This window comes from Trichomycterus rosablanca, chromosome 10, assembly GCF_030014385.1.
Source record: "Trichomycterus rosablanca isolate fTriRos1 chromosome 10, fTriRos1.hap1, whole genome shotgun sequence".
NCBI lineage: Eukaryota > Metazoa > Chordata > Actinopteri > Siluriformes > Trichomycteridae > Trichomycterus > Trichomycterus rosablanca.
The window spans coordinates 11,573,127-11,597,395 of NC_085997.1; the positions used below are offsets into that span (position 1 = coordinate 11,573,127).

The window sequence follows — 24,269 nt, forward strand, 5'->3', positions numbered from 1 at the left end:
ATTAGGATTTTAAGGTCATGTTTTACACTGCCTTTCCTGACAGGACATGTAGTTACAGGTTACACAAGTTTTATCAGTTCTAGTTCAATATCAAACACTATCACAAGCAATTTGTATCTCCAATTCACTCCATGCAGACACTGGGAGAACATGCAAACTCCACATAGAAAAGACACAGACTGCTCCACCTGGGAATGAAACCCAGAACCTTCTTGTTGTGAAGTGGAAATGCAATCTCTTAAACCACCTGATTGTGTATGGACATTTTATGGCTGTTTGTTTGTCATGCATTTCTAAGCAGTGGGTTTGTCTATACAGGTGATTAGCTGTGTTATCAAAATGTAGTTCTTCCAGTACTGATGCACTCCTCTGTTTTTATCCAGGCTTGGTACTGTACTGAGAGACAAGTGCACCTCTTGGTTGGGAAAAAAAAAAAAAGACAGAGCCGTATTTTAATTAATAGGGAGCTGGTCTGGTGGGTGAACAGGGGAGTACGCTGAATCCTGGTGGCTAGCCCTTGACTTTAAGGTCTCAGTGATGCGTGAACATGGGCTGTAGAATGTAAAGAAAAGTCTTGACAGCTCTACCCAAGTATGGCAAGACATGTGGGCTTTGATAGAATTGAAAACCAGACCAGCAGGCTACCCTTGCCCGAGGCCTTCACTGCTCTGTCTGTCGAGCTGGCATGCATTTTTTAAGCCCAGTCCCCATCCTTCATGTTTAAACAGAATTATTTATGCCACACACACAAAAAAAAAAATCAAAGTTCAGAGCAATAGCAGCCGTGAAATCACCAAACACAAGCTTCAGGCATTTTTTCCCCTCATAGGATCAGAATGAGACCCAATCAAGAAGAAAATGTAATGAAGTGCTGTGCTCTGGCTGGCACAAGTCAGAGCCTATTACCCATCTGCTGTCAGGAAAGTAGAGGTTAAATCTGTTTTACATGTATACAATGCTTTTTTTATCTAATGGAAGCCCGGTATGGAAAACATGTTAAAACAACACAGCACTCATCCTGTAGCCACAACCACTAGTGCAGGCCAAATTGGCATGCCAATTTGTTGGGTTTGAAGAATCATTTAATACAAACAAACTAGTCATTGCTAACAAGAGGCAAGTTAAAGATGGAATGACAGCTGTTAGCATTCTTCTTCTCTTTGTAGATGATGCCTATTTACTTTCGGGACTAAACATCGAGGAGGTGTACCCAGAGACAGCCAGTTTTATTACCTATGAAGGCTCCATGACTATCCCTCCATGTTATGAGACCACAACCTGGATTCTTATGAACAAGCCAATATATGTCACAAAAATGCAGGTAAGTCCATACACAGTATCCTCAATCATCATAAGGACAGGTCATATACAAGAACGTACGTTCCCAAAGGGCTTTGTGGCTTCCTGAGACAATGAGTTGCCTATTGATATCATTTACTGTCATTTACTGTATTTTCCCTCTACGCTTTTTTCCAGATACAGTATATTTGTATTTACAGACTAGTGTCTGTCCTAGTATTTCCCATTGATGAAAAACCTAGGACACATTGTAAAATGTAAAATAAACAAGAACCTGTGATTTGATGTTTCTCTTGAACCTTTATTAAACTGACAAAAGTACATAGAGATTACTTATTACTGATTTAATTGGTTGTACATTGTGGATATAACCACATTTTCAATTTAATGCCTGCAGCAGGTGAATTGGTAACAAGTGAGGGAATCATAATTGTGTATAAAAGGAGGATCCACCAAAGGTTCAGTCTTTGCCAGCAATGATGGATTGTGTCTCACTGCTATATACCAAACTTGAAATTTGAGAGATGCCCAAGGGAGAATTGAGAAATTTGTCACTCAGTTCAAAAAGCAATATGACCATCCAGATTGTTATCATGAAAAGATATAGAGCACATCAATGTCTTGTGTATAGGTAATTTACATATGTGTAAAGGTACCATTTTAGAGAGACATATGCTTTAATGTAGGCAATATATTTTCCTGTGATGCCCATGGTTGTTTCAGCAAAACAATGTCAGCCTCATACTGCACACAGTATAGCATCAGTTTGTACATACAGAGTCCTGCCTTATTTTATTGCACAGTATGAACTTAAGATAGTTCATGTTTTCATGTAATTTCATTTGTGTTCATGTTGTGCAATACCCACTCTTCCAGCAAAAATGTTTTTAATAGTTTATGTACTTATGTATTTATTACATAACAAGTAAATACTGAGTTCTATAGTGAAGTCACCATGTCATTGCATTGAAAAATCTCTTTCACTACACTGTCATGTGTGAAATTGTATTATTCTACCCAATAGAGCAGATGTGCTGATACATGCAATGTGTTTTTGTGTCGTTCCTGCAGATGCACTCAATGCGACTTCTTAGCCAGAACCAGCCATCGCAGATCTTCCTCAGCATGAGTGATAATATTCGCCCGGTGCAGCCTCTGAACAATCGCTGCATCCGTACCAACATTAATTTTAGCATGCAAGGCAAGGACTGTCCCAATAACCGGGCCCAGAAGCTACAGTACCGAGGTTAGTGTTTACCTTTTTTATATGCTATATCAAACTCTACTGTTAAAGTTGCTAAACATGTCTGCAAAATGACAGTGGTACATTATGGTTGTGCACATTTTTATTAAATGTCGATGCAGCCTATTGCCAGCTGTGCATGGACACCTGAACATGAGCTTGATGGACATCCCAAAGCATGATGTCACTACAAATTAATAGGAATTTGACCTGCTCTTTGCAGATATATCTATAACAAGTCTCCACTATTACAAGATTTTAAAGTGTATCTGTTAAAGTTTGTGCCCAAAAGAGCAATTTTAAGGATAGGCACTGATGTTGAATAAAAGGCTCTGGTTGCAATCTACATTCTAATTCATGTTTAACAGGGTTGAATACATGACTGGAGATCACTGGAGTTCATTCACACCAAACATGTTTATGGACTCCACTTTGTGCACAGCGAAACACTCATAAGATAATAATAATAAATAATGATAATCCAGGGTAGACAGAATGCTTTAATATTTGATATATACAAATATGATACAGTACAATGAAAAGCATAAGGGCACCCAATGTACAGTGCGCCTTGACCTGAGAGGGTTAAGGGCCTTGCTCAAGGGCCTAACAGTGGCTGCAAGGCATAACTGGGATTCAAACCTACAACCTTTCAGTTGGTAACCCACAGCTCTACCCACTAGACTACCGCTTTCTCTCAAAAATCCCAGACTATCATGCTAAAAAAGTGAAGGCCTTGCTTAAACTGTTGTCACAAGAAGGACAGGTGTTAGGACAGACGTTAGTTTATATACTTCATTTTATACACCTGTTAAAAGGTGAGGCTAAAACACCTGAACTCTTATATATAGAAATATACTGTATATATTATATATAGAAATATAGTTTGTACACCGATCAGCCATAACATTAAAACCACCTTCTTGTTTCTACACTCACTGTCCATTTTTATTAGCTCCACTTACCATATAGAAGCACTTTGTAGTTCTACAATTACTGACTGTAGTCCATCTGTTTCTCTGTATGCTTTGTTAGTCCCCTTTCATGCTGTTCTTCAATGGTCAGGACCCCCACAGGACCACCACGGAGCAAGTATTATTTGAGTGGTGAATGATTCTCAGCACTGCAGTGACAATGACAGGGTGTTGGTGTGTTAGTGTGTGTTGTGCTGGTATGAGTGGATCAGACACAGCAACGCTGCTGGAGTTTTTAAATACCGTGTCCACTCACTGTCCACTCTATTAGACACTCCTACCTAGTTGGTCCACCTTGTAGATGTAAAGTCAGAGATGATCGTTAATCTATTGCTGCTGTTTGAGTTGGTCATCTTCTAGAACTTCATCAGTGGTCACAGGACGCTGCCCACAGAGCGCTGTTGGCCAAATATTTTTCGTTGGTGGACTATTCTCAGTCCAGCAGTGACAGTGAGGTGTTTAAAAACTCCATCAGTGCTTGCCACAAGAGAGACACCTGTTAACAATAGGTGAGGCTAAAACACCTGAACTCTTTGAAATATAGTTTGTACACCGATCAGCAATAACATTAAAACCACCTCCTTGTTTCTACACTCAGGTGTATAAAAAGTCCATCAGCACTGCTGTGTCTGATCCACTCATACCAGCACAACACACACTAACACACCACCACCATGTCAGTGTCTCTGCAGTGCTAAGAATGATCCACCACCTAAATAATACCTGCTCTGGGGTGGTTCTGGGAGAGTCCTGACCATTGAAGAACAGGATAAAGAAGGTTAAAAAAAGTATGTAGAGAAACAGATGGACTACAGTCAGTAATTGTAGAACTACAAAGTGCTTCTATATGGTAGGTGGAGCTGATAAAATGGACAGTGAGTGTAGAAACAAGGAGGTGGTTTTAATGTTATGGTTGATCTGTGTATTTAAGAATGCACAGGCACTGACCAACAAAGACTAGTTTAGGTACATAATTATCACTTGAATATTTGAGATTTTAAACCAACATTATTCAACTCAAAGTGTAAAAAGTGGGTGCACCTGCATCAGTGTTGCATACTGTGGTGCAAACATTACTTTCTGTAGATGTTTCTATTTTCTGAGATTATAAAACATCACAATAAACCAACACCTCCATGATCAGCAGATTTAAACATTAAAAAACAACTTTTTTTCTATCTGACTTGGACTTGTGTATGGGCATATTAAGAATTAAAGCTGTTTGGAGCTTTTTTTTCAATTCAACAGACAACAACTTTTAGAAAAAGAAGCTATTTAAAAATGTATGTGATGTAAAAAATTGACAAAAAATTTAAAGTAGTACCTGGGTATGACATAATGACACTTAGTTTGTTTGTTTTGTTGTAGAATGTTTACTGATCTAAACCATCTGCCTTCTTTATTCATATTATAGAGTATGTGAACACATCAAGTAAATCTCTAGGGATGTGCACTATGGGGTTATAATAATACATACAAAAATGATACATGCAAAAACGTATGCACAATACAATGTGTCTATGGCTGGATCAAGCTGCCTGAATGCACTAACAAACTAAACTAAGTCGATATAAGATATAACACATTCATTGTGGTAATTTTATGTAATAAATAAATCAACATTTTACAATACACAGGTACTCACCACTTCATACCAGTGTGTGAAGAATCACCCCAAATCTGAGACACACTAGATATTTTTTTCTTTATAGTGTTTTCTGCTTCCAGCTTTTATTTATGTTTTTACATCCGTACTACACCTAAGACATTACATTACAAGTCTAGTTGTACAACCCCAAATCAGAAAAAGTTGGGACAGTATGGAAAATGTAAATAAAATAAAAATGCAGTGTACTTTTGTACTTTTGTAAAAATACATTTACTTTTGAGTTTTATTTGATTGCAGACAGTTTGGACCCAAGATATTTCATGTTTTGTCTGCTCAACTTCATTTAATTTGTTAATTTACTTTCATACCTGCATTTCAGGCCTGCAACACATTCAAAAAAAGTTGGGATGGGGCTAATTTAGGGCTAGTAATGAGGTGAAAAAACTGAATAATGATGTCATTCCAAACAGGTGATGTCAACAGGTGATTGTAATCATGGTGTGGTACCACAGGAGGAATTTCAGTGCATAAAGGCCAAGGGTGCAAATTTAAGCTGAATGCCTGTGATTTTCGATCCCTCAGACGGCACTGCACCAAGAACTGCCACTCAACAATAGCTGATTTAACCACATGGGCAAGGGATTACTTTGGCAAACCTTTGTCAAGCATTACAATACAGAGTTACATGCACAAATGCCACTTAAAACTTTACTGTGCAAAAAGAAGCCTTATGTTAACCATGTCCAGAAGCGGCATCGACTTCTCTGGGCTCAGAGGCATCTAGGATGGATCATCACACAGTGGAAATGTCCAAAAAAAGTCCAAAAGCCAGGGTCTGTCATGGTATGGGGCTGTGTCAGTGCCCTTGGCAAAGGTCATTTACACTTCTGTGATGGCAGCAATAATGCATTTATTGATACAAAGTATTGTAAAAAAAAGTATTGAGATCTTAGAGCAACATATGCTGCCTTCAAGATGTCATGTTTTCCAGGGACGTCCATGCATTTTTCAACAAGACAATGCAAAACCACATGCTGCACACACTACAAAGGCATGGCTGCGGAAGAAGAGGGTACGGGTACTGGACTGACCTGCCTGCAGTCCTGACCTGTCCCCAATAGAGAATGTGTGGAGAATTTTGAAAGGAAAAATGTGACAACGACCCCGTACTGTTGCACATATTAAGACGTGTTTGCAGGAAGAATGGGACAAAATAAAATCTGAAACACTAAATCACTTGATATCCTCGGTGCCAAAACGTCTTTTAAGTGTGGTGAACAGGAATTGCAACACTGATACACTGATCAGCCATAACATTAAAACCACCTCCTTGTTTCTACATTCACTGTCTATTTTATTAGCTCCACTTACCATATATGAGCACTTTGTAGTTACAAAAGCAATAGACACATTGCAATTTAGTTTTTTTTTTTATTTAATGTTTTTACAAAACTATAGGTACTATATATATACAGTGTATCACAAAAGTGAGTACACCCCTCACATTTCTGCAGATATTTAAGTATATCTTTTCATGGGACAACACTGACAAAATGACACTTTGACACAATGAAAAGTAGTCTGTGTGCAGCTTATATACAGTGTATCACAAAAGTGAGTACATCCCTCACATTTCTGCAAATATTTCATTATATCTTTTCATGGGACAACACTATAGAAATAAAACTTGGATATAACTTAGAGTAGTCAGTGTATAACTTGTATAGCAGTGTAGATTTACTGTCTTCTGAAAATAACTCAACACACAGCCATTAATGTCTAAATGGCTGGCAACATAAGTGAGTACACCCCACAGTGAACATGTCCAAATTGTGCCCAAAGTGTCAATATTTTGTGTGACCACCATTATTATCTAGCACTGCCTTAACCCTCCTGGGCATGGAATTCACCAGAGCTGCACAGGTTGCTACTGGAATCCTCTTCCACTCCTCCATGATGACATCACGGAGCTGGTGGATGTTAGACACCTTGAACTCCTCCACCTTCCACTTGAGGATGCGCCACAGGTGCTCAATTGGGTTTAGTCCATCACCTTTACCTTCAGCTTCCTTCTGGGATGACGACCATGCAGACCGAGTTGATGCAGTGTGTGGCGTATGGTCTGAGCACTGACAGGCTGACCTCCCACGTCTTCAACCTCTGCAGCAATGCTGGCAGCACTCATGTGTCTATTTTTTAAAGCCAACCTCTGGATATGACGCCGAACACGTGGACTCAACTTCTTTGGTCGACCCTGGCGAAGCCTGTTCCGAGTGGAACCTGTCCTGGAAAACCGCTGTATGACCTTGGCCACCATGCTGTAGCTCAGTTTCAGGGTGTTAGCAATCTTCTTATAGCCCAGGCCATCTTTGTGGAGAGCAACAATTCTATTTCTCACATCCTCAGAGAGTTCTTTGCCATGAGGTGCCATGTTGAATATCCAGTGGCCAGTATGAGAGAATTGTACCCAAAACACCAAATTTAACAGCCCTGCTCCCCATTTACACCTGGGACCTTGACACATGACACCAGGGAGGGACAACGACACATTTGGGCACAATTTGGACATGTTCACTGTGGGGTGTACTCACTTATGTTGCCAGCCATTTAGACAGTAATGGCTGTGTGTTGAGTTATTTTCAGAAGACAGTAAATCTACACTGCTATACAAGCTGTACACTGACTACTCTAAGTTATATCCAAGTTTCATGTCTATAGTGTTGTCCCATGAAAAGATATAATGAAATATTTGCAGAAATGTGAGGGGTGTACTCACTTTTGTGATACACTGTAACAGTGTAAATTTATTCTTCCCTCAAAATAACTCAATATACAGCCATTAATGTCTAAACCACCGACAACAAAAGTGAGTACACCCCTAAGAGACTACACCCCTAAATGTCCAAATTGAGCACTGCTTGTCATTTTCCCTCCAAAATGTCATGTGATTTGTTAGTGTTACTAGGTCTCAGGTGTGCATAGGGAGCAGGTGTGTTCAATTTAGTAGTACAGCTCTCACACTCTCTCATACTGGTCACTGAAAGTTCCAACATGGCACCTCATGGCAAAGAACTCTCTGAGGATCTTAAAAGACGAATTGTTGCGCTACATGAAGATGGCCAAGGCTACAAGATGATTGCCAACACCCTGAAACTGAGCTGCAGCACAGTGGCCAAGATCATCCAGCGTTTTAAAAGAGCAGGGTCCACTCAGAAAAGACCTCGCGTTGGTCGTCCAAAGAAGCTGAGTGCACGTGCTCAGCGTTACATCCAACTGCTGTCTTTGAAAGATAGGCGCAGGAGTGCTGTCAGCATTGCTGCAGAGATTGAAAAGGTGGGGGGTCAGCCTGTCAGTGCTCAGACCATACGCCGCACACTACATCAAATTGGTCTGCATGGCTGTCACCCCAGAAGGAAGCCTCTTCTGAAGTCTCTACACAAGAAAGCCCGCAAACAGTTTGCTGAAGACATGTCAACAAAGGACATGGATTACTGGAACCATGTCCTATGGTCTGATGAGACCAAGATTAATTTGTTTGGTTCAGATGGTCTCAAGCATGTGTGGCGGCAATCAGGTGAGGAGTACAAAGATAAGTGTGTCATGCCTACAGTCAAGCATGGTGGTGGGAATGCCATGGTCTGGGGCTGCATGAGTGCAGCAGGTGTTGGGGAGTTACATTTCATTGAGGGACACATGAACTCCAATATGTACTGTGAAATACTGAAGCAGAGCATGATCCCCTCCCTCCGGAAACTGGGTCGCAGGGCAGTGTTCCAGCATGATAATGACCCCAAACACACCTCTAAGACGACCACTGCTTTATTGAAGAGGCTGAGGGTAAAGGTGATGGACTGGCCAAGCATGTCTCCAGACCTAAACCCAATAGAACATCTTTGGGGCATCCTCAAGCGGAAGGTGGAGGAGCGCAAAGTCTCGAATATCCGCCAGCTCCGTGATGTCGTCATGGAGGAGTGGAAAAGCATTCCAGTGGCAACCTGTGAAGCTCTGGTAAACTCCATGCCCAGGAGAGTTAAGGCAGTTCTGTGAAATAATGGTGGCCACACAAAATATTGACACTTCAGGAACTTTCACTAAGGGGTGTACTCACTTTTGTTGCCTGTGGTTTAGACGTTAATGGCTGTATATTGAGTTATTTTGAGGGAAGAATACATTTACACTGTTATATAAGCTGCACACAGACTACTTTTCATTGTGTCAAAGTGTCATTTTGTCAGTGTTGTCCCATGAAAAGATATACTTAAATATCTGCAGAAATGTGAGGGGTGTACTCACTTTTGTGATACACTGTATATACACACATATGTGTGTGTGTGTGTGTAATTGTAGCTATACATGTTATTCACACTCATTACACACCCAGTTTTTCTCAGTTCTACATTTGCGACAGGTGTACTTGTTGCAAACTCCACACTGTTTTGTGCTGCGGTTTCTAGTGCAGAGCGTCTGCACCTGACACTGCGTCGTCTTTCCAGGAACAGGCGACGGATGTTGCTTTTGTGTCATAACCTTTCCCAGCACAAAACGCTGCCGAAGTTCCAGTGCAAGGCCATGTATAAAATCTCTTCTGCTTTCGGTGGACCTGGTGCATGCTTTGTACAACACATATGCGTTCATCGCTGCTAGGTCAAGCATGTTGTAAAATACGGCAACGGGCCACCTGCGTGTGGCTGCACGTACCGCATACACACGTGCCATCTGGTCCATTATGTCGACACCACACTGCAAAAAAAATATTTTGAGAGGTGAATGTTACATTTTGAAAACAGTGCAACATGTATAAGTACATTAAACCAGTGTGGCAACATTATGCATGTACAGTACATACCTTCATGGAGTTGTAATCTGTAATAGTGTTTGGTTTCCGTTTGCACTCATCTCCAACTAGCACATGCTGGTGCATGGTGCTGAGAACGCAGACCAACTTGTTCTTCCTAGGAACATACACTGTCAGTGTGGCACTGCCAGATTTATAAACTTGTGTGGACAATTCAGCCCGGCCCTTTACACTTTTGGCTGGAGGGGGAATCTCCCGTCTAATTTTGTTGATTGTGCCGCAGTCATCAATAGCATTCAGTAACTCCAACACTTGCAAAGGAGTATAGGTCCTCTTGTGTGCCATTGTGTTTCCGTTAGCTCCACACAGGATAGCAGGAAAATAAAAATGATCTGTTCTCATCTGTGTGTCTGCTTTTATTCAGAATCATAAGAACAGGACTACAGCCATGCAAATAGTTGTAAATCATTTCACGTTGGAGGAGTAAATGTGTGTACTACATCAGCAATTAGAAAATGATTAACGGCAGTCATTTACATTAACTTCTTCTCTGATCTCCATCTCTGATTTACACATATATGCATCTCTTACTCTATATACTTCATGTTCAATTCTATGTACTTTATATATATATATATATATATATATATATATATATATATACTGTATATATATATATATATATATATATATATATATATATATATACAGTATATATATACTGTATATACTGTATATAGTTTTAGAAGTCACTACGCTTTGTAGTTCTATAATATACAGTATATACATATATATATATATATACAGTGTATCACAAAAGTGAGTACACCCCTCACATTTCTGCAAATATTTCATTATATCTTTTCATGGGACAACATTATAGACATGAAACTTGGATATAACTTAGAGTAGTCAGTGTACAGCTTGTATAGCAGTGTAGATTTACTGTCTTCTGAAAATAACTCCACACACAGCCATTAATGTCTAAATGGCTGGCAACATAAGTGAGTACACCCCACAGTGAATATGTCCAAATTGTGCCCAAATGTGTCGTTGTCCCTCCCTGGTGTCATGTGTCAAGGTCCCAGGTGTAAATGGGGAGCAGGGCTGTTAAATTTGGTGTTTTGGGTACAATTCTCTCATACTGGCCACTGGATATTCAACATGGCACCTCATGGCAAAGAACTCTCTGAGGATGTGAGAAATAGAATTGTTGCTCTCCACAAAGATGGCCTGGGCTATAAGAAGATTGCTAACACCCTGAAACTGAGCTACAGCATGGTGGCCAAGGTCATACAGCGGTTTTCCAGGACAGGTTCCACTCGGAACAGGCTTCGCCAGGGTCGACCAAAGAAGTTGAGTCCACGTGTTCGGCGTCATATCCAGAGGTTGGCTTTAAAAAATAGACACATGAGTGCTGCCAGCATTGCTGCAGAAGTTGAAGACGTGGGAGGTCAGCCTGTCAGTGCTCAGACCATACGCCGCACACTGCATCAACTCGGTCTGCATGGTCGTCATCCCAGAAGGAAGCTGACGCACAAGAAAGCCCGCAAACAGTTTGCTGAAGACAAGCAGTCCAAGAACATGGATTACTGGAACGCCCTGTGGTCTGACGAGACCAAGATAAACTTGTTTGGCTCAGATGGTGTCCAGCATGTGTGGCGGCGCCCTGGTGAGAAGTACCAAGACAACTGTATCTTGCCTACAGTCAAGCATGGTGGTGGTAGCATCATGGTCTTGGGCTGCATGAGTGTTGCTGGCACTGGGGAGCTGCAGTTCATTGAGGGAAACATGAATTCCAACATGTACTGTGACATTCTGAAACAGAGCATGATCCCCTCCCTTCGAAAACTGGGCCTCATGGCAGTTTTCCAACAAGATAACGACCCCAAACACAACCTCCAAGATGACAACTGCCTTGCTGAGGAAGCTGAAGGTAAAGGTGATGGACTAAACCCAATTGAGCACCTGTGGCGCATCCTCAAGTGGAAGGTGGAGGAGTTCAAGGTGTCTAACATCCACCAGCTCCGTGATGTCATCATGGAGGAGTGGAAGAGGATTCCAGTAGCAACCTGTGCAGCTCTGGTGAATTCCATGCCCAGGAGGGTTAAGGCAGTGCTGGATAATAATGGTGGTCACACAAAATATTGACACTTTGGGCACAATTTGGACATGTTCACTGTGGGGTGTATTCACTTATGTTGCCAGCCATTTAGATATTAATGGCTGTGTGTTGAGTTATTTTCAGAAGACAGTAAATCTACACTGCTATACAAGTTGTACACTGACTACTCTAAGTTATATCCAAGTTTCATGTCTATAGTGTTGTCCCATGAAAAGATATAATGAAATATTTGCAGAAATGTGAGGGGTGTACTCACTTTTGTGATACACTGTATATATATACAATTCATATATGTATATTCATATGTGTGTGTGTATATATATATGTATATATATATATATGTATATATATATATATACAGTATATATACAGTGTATCACAAAAGTGAGTACACCCCTCACATTTCTGCAAATATTTCATTATATCTTTTCATGGGACAACACTATAGACATGAAACTTGGATATAACTTAGAGTAGTCAGTGTACAGCTTGTATAGCAGTGTAGATTTACTGTCTTCTGAAAATAACTCAACACACAGCCATTAATGTCTAAATAGCTGGCAACATAAGTGAGTACACCCCACAGTGAACATGTCCAAATTGTGCCCAAATGTGTCGTTGTCCCTCCCTGGTGTCATGTGTCAAGGTCCCAGGTGTAAATGGGGAGCAGGGCTGTTAAATTTGGTGTTTTTGGGTACAATTCTCTCATACTGGCCACTGGATATTCAACATGGCACCTCATGGCAAAGAACTCTCTGAGGATGTGAGAAATAGAATTGTTGCTCTTCACAAAGATGGCCTGGGCTATAAGAAGATTGCTAACACCCTGAAACTGAGCTACAGCATGGTGGCCAAGGTCATACAGCGGTTTTCCAGGACAGGTTCCACTCGGAACAGGCTTCGCCAGGGTTTGACCAAAGAAGTTGAGTCCACGGGTTCGGCGTCATATCCAGAGGTTGGCTTTAAAAAATAGACACATGAGTGCTGCCAGCATTGCTGCAGAGGTTGAAGACGTGGGAGGTCAGCCTGTCAGTGCTCAGACCATACGCCGCACACTGCATCAACTCGGTCTGCATGGTCGTCATCCCAGAAGGAAGCTGACGCACAAGAAAGCCCGCAAACAGTTTGCTGAAGACAAGCAGTCCAAGAACATGGATTACTGGAATGCCCTGTGGTCTGACGAGACCAAGATAAACTTGTTAGGCTCAGATGGTGTCCAGCATGTGTGGCGGCGCCCTGGTGAGAAGTACCAAGACAACTGTATCTTGCCTACAGTCAAGCATGGTGGTGGTAGCATCATGGTCTTGGGCTGCATGAGTGTTGCTGGCACTGGGGAGCCGCAGTTCATTGAGGGAAACATGAATTCCAACATGTACTGTGACATTCTGAAACAGAGCATGATCCCCTCCCTTCGAAAACTGGGCCTCATGGCAGTTTTCCAACAAGATAACGACCCCAAACACAACCTCCAAGATGACAACTGCCTTGCTGAGGAAGCTGAAGGTAAAGGTGATGGACTAAACCCAATGGAGCACCTGTGGCGCATCCTCAAGTGGAAGGTGGAGGAGTTCAAGGTGTCTAACATCCACCAGCTCCGTGATGTCATCATGGAGGAGTGGAAGAGGATTCCAGTAGCAACCTGTGCAGCTCTGGTGAATTCCATGCCCAGGAGGGTTAAGGCAGTGCTGGATAATAATGGTGGTCACACAAAATATTGACACTTTGGGCACAATTTGGACATGTTCACTGTGGGGTGTACTCACTTATGTTGCCAGCCATTTAGACATTAATGGCTGTGTGTTGAGTTATTTTCAGAAGACAGTAAATCTACACTGCTATACAAGTTGTACACTGACTACTCTAAGTTATATCCAAGTTTTATTTCTATAGTGTTGTCCCATGAAAAGATATAATAAAATATTTGCAGAAATGTGAGGGGTGTACTCACTTTTGTGATACACTGTATATATACTGTATATATATATATATATATATATATATATAGTTATATATATAGTTATAGTCTTAGAAGTCACTGCGCTTTGTAGGTCTATAATATATATACGTATATAAATATATATAATTCATATATGTATATTCATATATGTGTGTGTGTATATATATGTGTATATATACTGTATGTATATATATATATACACATATATATATATACACATATATATATATATATATACTGTATATGTGTGTGTGTGTGTGTGTGTGTAGTGTATACATACATACATACAGTGTATCACAAAAGTGAGTACACCCCTCACATTTCTGCAGATATTTAAGTATATCTTTTCATGGGACAACACTGACAAAATGACACTTTGACACAATGAAAAGTAGTCTGTGTGCAGCTTATATAACAGTGTAAATTTATTCTTCCCTCAAAATAACTCAATATACAGCCATTAATGTCTAAACCACCGGCAACAAAAGTGAGTACACCCCTAAGAGACTACACCCCTAAATGTCCAAATTGAGCACTGCTTGTCATTTTCCCTCCAAAATGTCATGTGATTTGTTAGTGTTACTAGGTCTCAGGTGTGCATAGGGAGCAGGTGTGTTCAATTTAGTAGTACAGCTCTCACACTCTCTCATACTGGTCACTGAAAGTTCCAACATGGCACCTCATGGCAAAGAACTCTCTGAGGATCTTAAAAGACGAATTGTTGCGCTACATGAAGATGGCCAAGGCTACAAGAAGATTGCCAACACCCTGAAACTGAGCTGCAGCACAGTGGCCAAGATCATCCAGCGTTTTAAAAGAGCAGGGTCCACTCAGAACAGACCTCGCGTTGGTCGTCCAAAGAAGCTGAGTGCACGTGCTCAGCGTCACATCCAACTGCTGTCTTTGAAAGATAGGCGCAGGAGTGCTGTCAGCATTGCTGCAGAGATTGAAAAGGTGGGGGGTCAGCCTGTCAGTGCTCAGACCATACGCCGCACACTACATCAAATTGTTCTGCATGGCTGTCACCCCAGAAGGAAGCCTCTTCTGAAGTCTCTACACAAGAAAGCCCACAAACAGTTTGCTGAAGACATGTCAACAAAGGACATGGATTACTGGAACCATGTCCTATGGTCTGATGAGACCAAGATTAATTTGTTTGGTTCAGATGGTCTCAAGCATGTGTGGCGGCAATCAGGTGAGGAGTACAAAGATAAGTGTGTCATGCCTACAGTCAAGCATGGTGGTGGGAATGCCATGGTCTGGGGCTGCATGAGTGCAGCAGGTGTTGGGGAGTTACATTTCATTGAGGGACACATGAACTCCAATATGTACTGTGAAATACCGAAGCAGAGCATGATCCCCTCCCTCCGGAAACTGGGTCGCAGGGCAGTGTTCCAGCATGTTAATGACCCCAAACACACCTCTAAGATGACCACTGCTTTATTGAAGAGGCTGAGGGTAAAGGTGATGAACTGGCCAAGCATGTCTCCAGACCTAAACCCAATAGAACATCTTTGGGGCATCCTCAAGCGGAAGGTGGAGGAGCGCAAAGTCTCGAATATCCGCCAGCTCCGTGATGTCGTCATGGAGGAGTGGAAAAGCATTCCAGTGGCAACCTGTGAAGCTCTGGTAAACTCCATGCCCAGGAGAGTTAAGGCAGTTCTGGGAAATAATGGTGGCCACACAAAATATTGACACTTCAGGAACTTTCACTAAGGGGTGTACTCACTTTTGTTGCCGGTGGTTTAGACATTAATGGCTGTATATTGAGTTATTTTGAGGGAAGAATAAATTTACACTGTTATATAAGCTGCACACAGACTACTTTTCATTGTGTCAAAGTGTCATTTTGTCAGTGTTGTCCCATGAAAAGATATACTTAAATATCTGCAGAAATGTGAGGGGTGTACTCACTTTTGTGATACACTGTACATACATACATATACTGTATGTATGTATATATGAATACTATTTGAAAACTACTATATATGAAACAATTTGAAAACTGTAGCACAAACCTTTGTTTGACCATGAAGGCTAGCAAGAGAATCATAGTTAGTTGGGGGTGGGTTGAATAGTGTGTTATCTGCAAGCATTTGCATGACAAAAGAGGACTGATAGTGCTCTAATGGTTGTGTAGAAGGAGGGGTTTGTCCTCAGAATCTCAGATTTTCAGTCAAGCTAGTGTTAAAAGGTGGTACATGCTTTACTGTCCCAACTTTTTTTGGAATGTGTTGCAGGCCTGAAATGCAGGAATGGATGTTTATTAATAAATGAAATTTAGTTGACCAGACAAAACATAAAATATCTCAGGTTCATTCTGTCTGCAATCAAATAAAAGTCAAAGTAAATGTAAGAAACTCTGTTTTTTTTTTTATTATTATTTGCATTTTCCATGCCGTCCCAACTTTTTCTGATTTGGGGTTGTAGTTCCAACAAATTTAGTTTCATGAATGAGTAACCTTACTTTGGTAGTTCAGCTGTTTTTCTGTTGTTATGAAAATGCCCACAGTACACATTAACCTACAAGTATCTATGCTTCTAATGACACTTTAAATACTGTTCATCTTTCCAACAGCCCAACAACAGAGAGACAATGAGGATACAACCGGCAACCATCTTGCATAGACACAAAGTAAATGCAATTTTAATTTAGGCCCTATAGTGACAAAAATGTTTCTGGTAGTGGAGCAATATGTGGGAGACATTAAAAGATAAAAATGCATTTCCAACACCATACAATCTACAGTGCAATCACAAAGTACTCTGAACCATTTCGCATAAGTTATTATATATATAGCCATATCAGCCATAACATTAAAACCACCTACTTGTTTCTACACTCACTGTCTACTTTATCAGCTCCACTTACCATATAGAAGCACTTTGTAGTTCTACAATTACTGACTGTAGTCCATCTTTTTCTCTGCATGCTTTGTTAGCCCCCTTTCATGCTGTTCTTCAATGGTCAGGACTCTCCCAGGGTATTATTTGGGTGGTGGATCATTCTCAGCACTGCAGTGACACTGACATGGTGGTGGTGTGTTAGTGTGTGTTGTGCTGGTATGAGTGGATCAGACACAGCATTTATATTTTCGGCATTTAGCAGACGCTTTTATCCAAAGCGACTGACAGTACTGTGGCAGTATATTATCTAAGCAATTGAGAGTTAAGGGCCTTGCTCAAGGGCCCAACAGTGGCAACCTGGCAGTGGTGGGGCTTGAACCAGTGACCTTTCGATTACTAGTCCAGTACCTTAACCACTAGGTTACAACTGCCCTCCAGTGCTGCTGGAGTTTTTAAATGCCGTGTCCACTCACTGTCCACTCTATTAGAAACTCCTACCTTGTAGATGTAAAGTCAGAGACAATTTCTCATCCATTGCTGCTGTTAAGTTGGTCTTCTTCTAGACCTTCATCAGGGGTCACAGGAGGCTGCCCACGGGGAGCTATTGGCTGGTTATATATTTGGTTGGTGGACTGTTCTTAGCCCGGCAGTGACAGTGAGGTGTTTAAAAACTACAGCAGCGCTGCTGTGTCTTATCCACTCATACCAGCACAACACACACTAACACACCACCACCATGACAGTGTCACTGCAGTGCTGATAATAACCCACCACCCTACACCCAAAAATACCTACTCTGTAGTGGTCCTCTGGGGGTCCTGACCATTGAAGAACAGCATGAAAGGGGGCTAACAAAGCATGCAAAGAAACAGATGGACTACAGTCAGTAATTGTAGAACTACAAAGTGCTTCTATATGGTAAGTGGAGCTGATAAAATGGACAGTGAGTGTAGAAACAAGGGTTTTAATGTTATGGCTGATCATTGTATATGTACCCATATAGACACAGGGAGAACATGCAAACTCTAAACAGAAAGAACCCGAACTGATCCACTTTCTTGCTGTGAGACGATAGTGCTACCCACCAAAAACTCGTAAACTAAAAAGCCTTCTGTTTTCTTTAATTATACTTGACATGTGACTATAAATCTGTTGGCGCCCACCTGTTGCAATCTGAATTGCTTGGACATGGTTTGGAAAGGCACCCAACTGAGTCTGAGAATGAATTTAAACTGCATTCTCAGAACAAAAACAAACCATAAAATCCAATGAACTCTCTGTGGACTTGTGGCAGAGCATAAATCACTGCAAAGGATTAAAACAAACCACATAACCACAGTGGCCTCATAACTATAAAATGGAAAAAAACAAACAAACTGTGAACCATTGGTCCAGACAGCCATTACTAGAGATTGGTCAGGTATTGGTCATTTGTGCAAGATGGGCCTTGGTAAAGGAGTTAAGAAAAAAAAAAGTCACTCTAAAAAATGCAAGATTTTTTTTGCCTCCAATTTTTACCCAATTGGATTCTGCTTCCTTTCTACTGGTGCTGACCCCCGCCCGATCGAGGAGAGCAAACTGACACACGCCCCCTCCGGCATGTGTGCAGTAGCCAACTGCATCTTTTCACCAGCACGAGGCGAGTTCATATGCAAATCAGCCCCGTGCATGGAGAGCCACACCCTGATCAGCATTATTCCTCTACTCTGTGCAGACATCAGCAACCAGCCAGCAGAGGTCGTAACTGCATCAGCGTATTTTACCTCTGCGCCAGCTGAGCGGCAAAGTCCTGATTTTTAGGTGGTGTGGGGGGCTCTGGATAGAGGTAGTACCTTTGTCGCCTGGCAGCTGCACCCTTCGGGGTGGATGGGCACACTGGTCCTCATCCATCTCCTAAATCTCTCACGTGTTGGCTCCAAGCGCCACACCCCGGGACACCGCCTCAGCTGGCAGGCAAAACCACGTGAGGGGGTGATGCCTACACTTCATCACTGTGCGTATGAACTTCCAAGTCAAAGCCACCGGCCAGGACGAAAGGGTTCTGCGGGACTCAACGGCCAAGTGTAAAAGACCTGGGCGTGTCACTTTAGTGGATCGCGGCTGTGGTCTACCAGCTATGGTTTGCAATAGCAGGGGAGGCAGGCCTCTTAGCCCAGGACAGCAACCGGCCTAGGAGAAGGTAACTCCGACACAAAACCTACAACCTGAGGATTCGCTGTCATCGTCCCAGCCCGCTAGGTCATGGCGGATGAACCTCAGGTGTAAAGGGTGGGGCCAGTTCTGCGCACACTGCACCCCACCTAAAAGCTCCATTGCGCAAGGCATGAGGGGAAACTCCACGTCTTACCAAGTCCAAGTCCTGCAGCGACGGGAGAGGAGCAAAAACGGTAGGTGAAAGATGTCACTGGCAGCCGCAGTTCCAACCCTGCATGCAGGCGGCTCAGGATATTGGCCGTCTGAACGTTGACCTGGAGACGACAACGTCACCCGGCAGCACCCTGAGGGACCAAGCAGCCCTTTTTAGGGATAGCACTGCTTGCCTCACAAGAGGAGGGACCTAGAAAAGGTGGTCCAAACAAAGCTCGTCTCCTCAACCCTAGTTGGCTTACCGCAGTCAACGGGCATCTTAAATGCGGTTGAAACACAGCCAGAGAGAAAAAGTATTCCTCATCCACCTCAAGAAGTGAAAAGAGTTTTAAGCTTGCTTGCTGGAACATCAGAACCATGCAAGACTCGCCGATAGCAACCGCCCAGAGCGTCGTTCTGCTCTAGTGGCACACGAGCTCCAGAGGCTCGACATTGACATTGCAGCTGTCAGCGAAGTCCGCTTTGCGGGAGAAGGCAGTCTAATAGAACACGGCGCAGGATACACCCTCTACTGGTCAGGGAAAGCTGAAACAGAGAGACGTCTCGCAGGCGTTGGATTTATGGTCAAAAACACCATCGCCACCAAATCGAGGAACTACCCAGGGGCCACTCGGATCGCATTATTTCCTTGCGCCTTCCATTAGAAAACAAACAGCATGTCACTCTTATCAGCGTATATGCCCCAACCCTCTTAGCGGAAAAATCAGACAAGGACCAGTTTTACAACAACATGCGCAGAGTCCTCCAGCAAGTCCCTGTGGATGAAAAGGTCGTCGTTCTTGGCGACTTCAATGCCAGGGTGGGTCGAGACTCAGAAGCCTGGAAAGGAATCCTTGGCAAACATGGTGTTGGTAGCTGCAATGACAACGGGCGCCTGCTGTTGGAGCTCTGTGCGGAACAGGAACTTGCCATCACCAACACCATCTTCCAGCAGAAAAACAGGCGGAAAACGACCTGGATGCATCCCCGGTCTAAACACTGGCACCTCATAGACTATGTTCTAGTGAGACAGAAGGACCTCAAGGATGTCCTGCAGACCAGGGTGATGCCCAGTGCTGAATGTCACACAGACCACAGACTCGTCCGCTGCAAACTTAATCTCAAGTTTAAACCTAAGCCAAAGAAAAGGGGTGTACAGCAGCGAAAGCTCAGTCAGCAGCCTTCAAACTGCCGAAATGAGAGCTGAATTCCAAGCATACTTGCAGACCAAGCTGGAAGACACTGACCTTACCAATGATACTCCTTTAGATGAACACTGGAAACACATCAAAAACTCTGTTCTACAAGCCTCCAGAGACATCCTAGGATACACAACCAGGAAAAATCAGGACTGGTTTGATGAAAACAACCACACAATCCAAGACTTATTGGCGAAAAAAAGGGCAGCTCACCAGGCCCACCTTGCCCAGCCAGCCTGCCCAGTAAAGAAAGCAGCCTTTCGCCTCACCTGCAGCAACCTCCAGTGCACACTTAGAGAGATCCAGAACCAGTGGTGGATCTCTCTCGCAGTGAGGACCCAGCTGTGCGCAGACAGGGGGGACTATAAGGGCTTCTTTGAAGTACGGACCTTCCTTCCAAGTCCAAAGTCCTCTGTGCAGATGGCAAGGACCTTTTCATGGACAAGGCCAGCATCCTGAACCGCTGGTCTGAACACTTCAAGGCCCTCTTCAGCGCCAATCGCACAGTGCAGGCCGCAGCCCTGGAAAGCATACCACAGCAGCCAATTAAGGCCAACCTGGATGTAGCACCCTCTTTGGAGGAAACCGCTAAAGCCATAGAACAGCTGAAAACCGGCAAGGCAGCGGGCATCGACAGCATTCTACCAGAGATCTGGAAACACGGCGGCCCAGCACTACTTTCCAAACTCCACGGGTTCTTCACCCGCTGCTAGGAGCAAGGCGAACTCCCCAGTGACTTTCGAGATGCAGGGAATCACCTTGCTCTCCATCGCAGGCAAAATCTTGGCCAGAATCCTCCTCAACAGGTTGGTCTCTGTTGCCGAAGAACACTTGCCAGAAAGCCAGTGCGGCTTTAGAGCCAATAGAGGCACGGCAGGTATGGTGTTTGTCCTCAGACAACTCCAGGAGAAGTGTCGGGAGCAGAATAAGGGCCTGTACGTGACCTATATGGACCTGACCAAAGCGTTTGATACCGTGAGCAGGCAAGGTCTCTGGCAGATCATGGACCATTTGGGCTGTCCCCCAAAGACCCTGTCTATGGTCATCCAACTTCATGAAAATCAGGTGGGACAAGTGAGAAACAACAATGAGCTCTCTGAGCCCTTTCCCATTATGAATGGTGTCAAACAAGGCTGCGTCCTGGCACCGATGCTGTTTACCATCTTCTTCAGCATGATGCTGCGCCAGGCACTACGAGATCTGGACGAAAACGACGGAATATACATCCGCTATCGCACCGATGGCTGCCTATTCAACCTGAGACGCCTGCTGGCCCACACCAAGACAACGGAGCTGCTGATTCGCGAACTCCTATTCGCTGATGATGCCGCTCTCGTCGCCCACACGGAATGTGCCATGCAGCGCCTTGTGACCTGCTTTGCTGAGGCAGCTCATCTCTTTGGCCTTGAAATCAGTCTCCAAAAGACAGTGGTTCTCCACCAGCCTGCCCCTAACCATCAGTACCACCACCCTCACATTACCATCAACCAGTCTTAGCTGAAATCTGTGCAGCACTTCACTTACCTTGGCTGCACCATCTCCTCCGATGCCACAATCGACAAGGAGATTGACAGTAGGCTGGCGAAAGCAAACAGCGCCTTTGGTAGGCTCTACAAGAGGGTATGGAGCAACAGGGATCTAAAGAAAGGCACCAAACTCAGAGTTTACCAAGCGGTGGTACTTTCGACACTACTCTATGGCTCGGAGTCGTGGGTCATCTATCAGCGACACCTGCGATCTCTGGAGCGTTTCCATCAACGGTGTCTTCGCTCTATTCTAAACATTCACTGGAGTGAATTTGTCACCAACGTCGAGGTTCTAAAGCAGGCAGAGATCACCAGTGTAGAGACCATGCTCCTCAAGGCTCGGCTTTGTTGGGCAGGCCACGTGGCCAGAATGGATGACCATTGCCTGCCAAAGGTCGCGCTGTATGGGGTGCTGTCCTCTGGCCGGCGCAACAGAGGGGCCCCAAAGAAGCGTTATAAGGACCTCCTCAAGTCCTCTCTTATCGCCTCTAACATCAGCCCTTCCCACTGGTCCCTCTTAGCCACAGACCGGGATAACTGGCGGAGAACAGTTTATACAGCCGTCCAGTCCTTTGAGGATGCCCGAAGAGCTGGCCTGGAAGAGAAAAGGAGCAAACGAAAGAACAGGACCATCAGCGCCCCTGACCCCACCCGGATCTTTGTCTGCAGACACTGTGGCAGAACCTGCCTGTCTCGGATAGGCCTATTCAGCCATCAGCATGCCTGCGGTAGACGTGGTCACCCCCCCTCATAAATCTTCGTTTACGAAGACAGGCCAAGAGAGTCTCTCCTACACAGCTAAATGTGTTCCGAGTTAAATTGCATTTTTACCCCCTGATTTAATACAATTTAATACAATTACAATTATAACTCCTTCTCCCTGTCTAATCACAGGTTTCTTTCATTGTAGGCAATACACCGACCAGGCATAACATTATCACCACTGACAGGTTAAGTGAATAACACTGATTATCTCTTCATCATGGCACCAAAGTTGATGTGTTCGAAGCATGGGCAAAAATGGGCAAGCATAAAAATTTTTGTGAGTGACAAGGGCCAAATTGTGATGGCTAGACGACTGGGTCAGAGCATCTCCAAAACTGCAGCTCTTGTGAGGTGTTCTGTGGGGTGTTCTGCAGTGGCCAGTATCTATCAAAAGTGGTCCAAGAAAGGAACAGTGGTAAACCGGCGACAGGGTCATGGGCGGCCAAGGCTTATTGATGCACGTGGGGAGCAAATGGTTTGAGAAGCACAACAACGGGTTTGAGGTGTTGACTTCCTCCATATTCCCCAGATCTCAATCCAGTCGAGCATCTGTGGGATGTGCTGGACAAACAAGTCTGATCCATGGAGGCCCCACCTCACAACTTACAGAAGTTAAAGGATCTGCTGCTAACAACTTGGTGCCAGATACCACGGCACACCTTCAGGGGTCTAGTGGAGCCCATGCCTTGACGGGTCAGGGCTGTTTTGGCAGCAAAAGGAGGACCAACACAATATTAGGAAAGTGGTCATAATGTTATGCCTAATCGGTGTATGTCATTTTTTAAAATTCTGTACCTGTGAGTGTAAATAAAAGGATTTCTTTATTAATAGCTTTATCTTTTTTAAATATATAAATATCTTGATTCTAAATGAAAAGCAAAAACTTGTACATTTAATTAGACTTGGCTGTACATCTGAGATTTCTGCACTGCAGGATTATTTGCTTTAGTAAAACTACCACAGGGATGTAGCTGTTGGCTACTTAATTATCAGCCTGAGGAGATGTGTTCAGAAGTTAAACAATGCATGCAACTTCTTACAGGAGTTTTCCTGAGGGTGCTAAATGTTTAATATTTGTTCATACATAATGCATAATGTATGACATGCCTACATGTAAGAAATATGGATTTTTTTGTCTGAAAATTGTGGTGCCAGTGTAGAACAGCAACCTAATATGCTAGCTTTGCTGGGCACTAAAAACTAACAACATGCTTTGTCTGAGGGAGAGAAGGCTAGGGATTCACCTTCTTGATTCTGCAATAAGGATTCCTATTGTCTCCTATTGTATCAAGACACTGGCATAAGACAAAGAGACAAAAGAGTGGTCCCTCATATGCAATGATTTCACTACTGGTCAGTGTAAAGATGGTGCTAAAAGCTTCACACGTGTCAGAGGACCATGTGCGACCGTTCTCACCCAGCAAGGGCATTATATGGCAGACAGAGGTCCCTGGAGGGAAGAAGAAAATGTAATACATCCAAATTGGGGACCAGGAAAGGTAAAAAAAATCAAAAAATCTGAAAGTACCCGTAAGAGCTGGACAGGGCTATAGAAGGACATAAACCCAGCCACAGGACCAGTAT

General features: G+C 43.3%; 1 protein-coding gene across 1 annotated transcript in view; it reads left to right on the plus strand.

Annotated features, from left to right (window-relative positions):
* ca10a (carbonic anhydrase Xa) overlaps positions 1 to 24,269 on the plus strand; it is a 368,721-nt gene that overhangs the window by 339,058 nt on the left and 5,394 nt on the right. The window contains exons 9-11 of the mRNA XM_063003919.1: positions 1,167 to 1,321; positions 2,371 to 2,545; positions 16,581 to 16,637. Of these exons, the coding sequence (XP_062859989.1) occupies positions 1,167 to 1,321; positions 2,371 to 2,545; positions 16,581 to 16,630 (380 nt within the window). The 3' untranslated portion in view covers positions 16,631 to 16,637. The remainder of the gene's footprint in view (positions 1 to 1,166; positions 1,322 to 2,370; positions 2,546 to 16,580; positions 16,638 to 24,269) is intronic.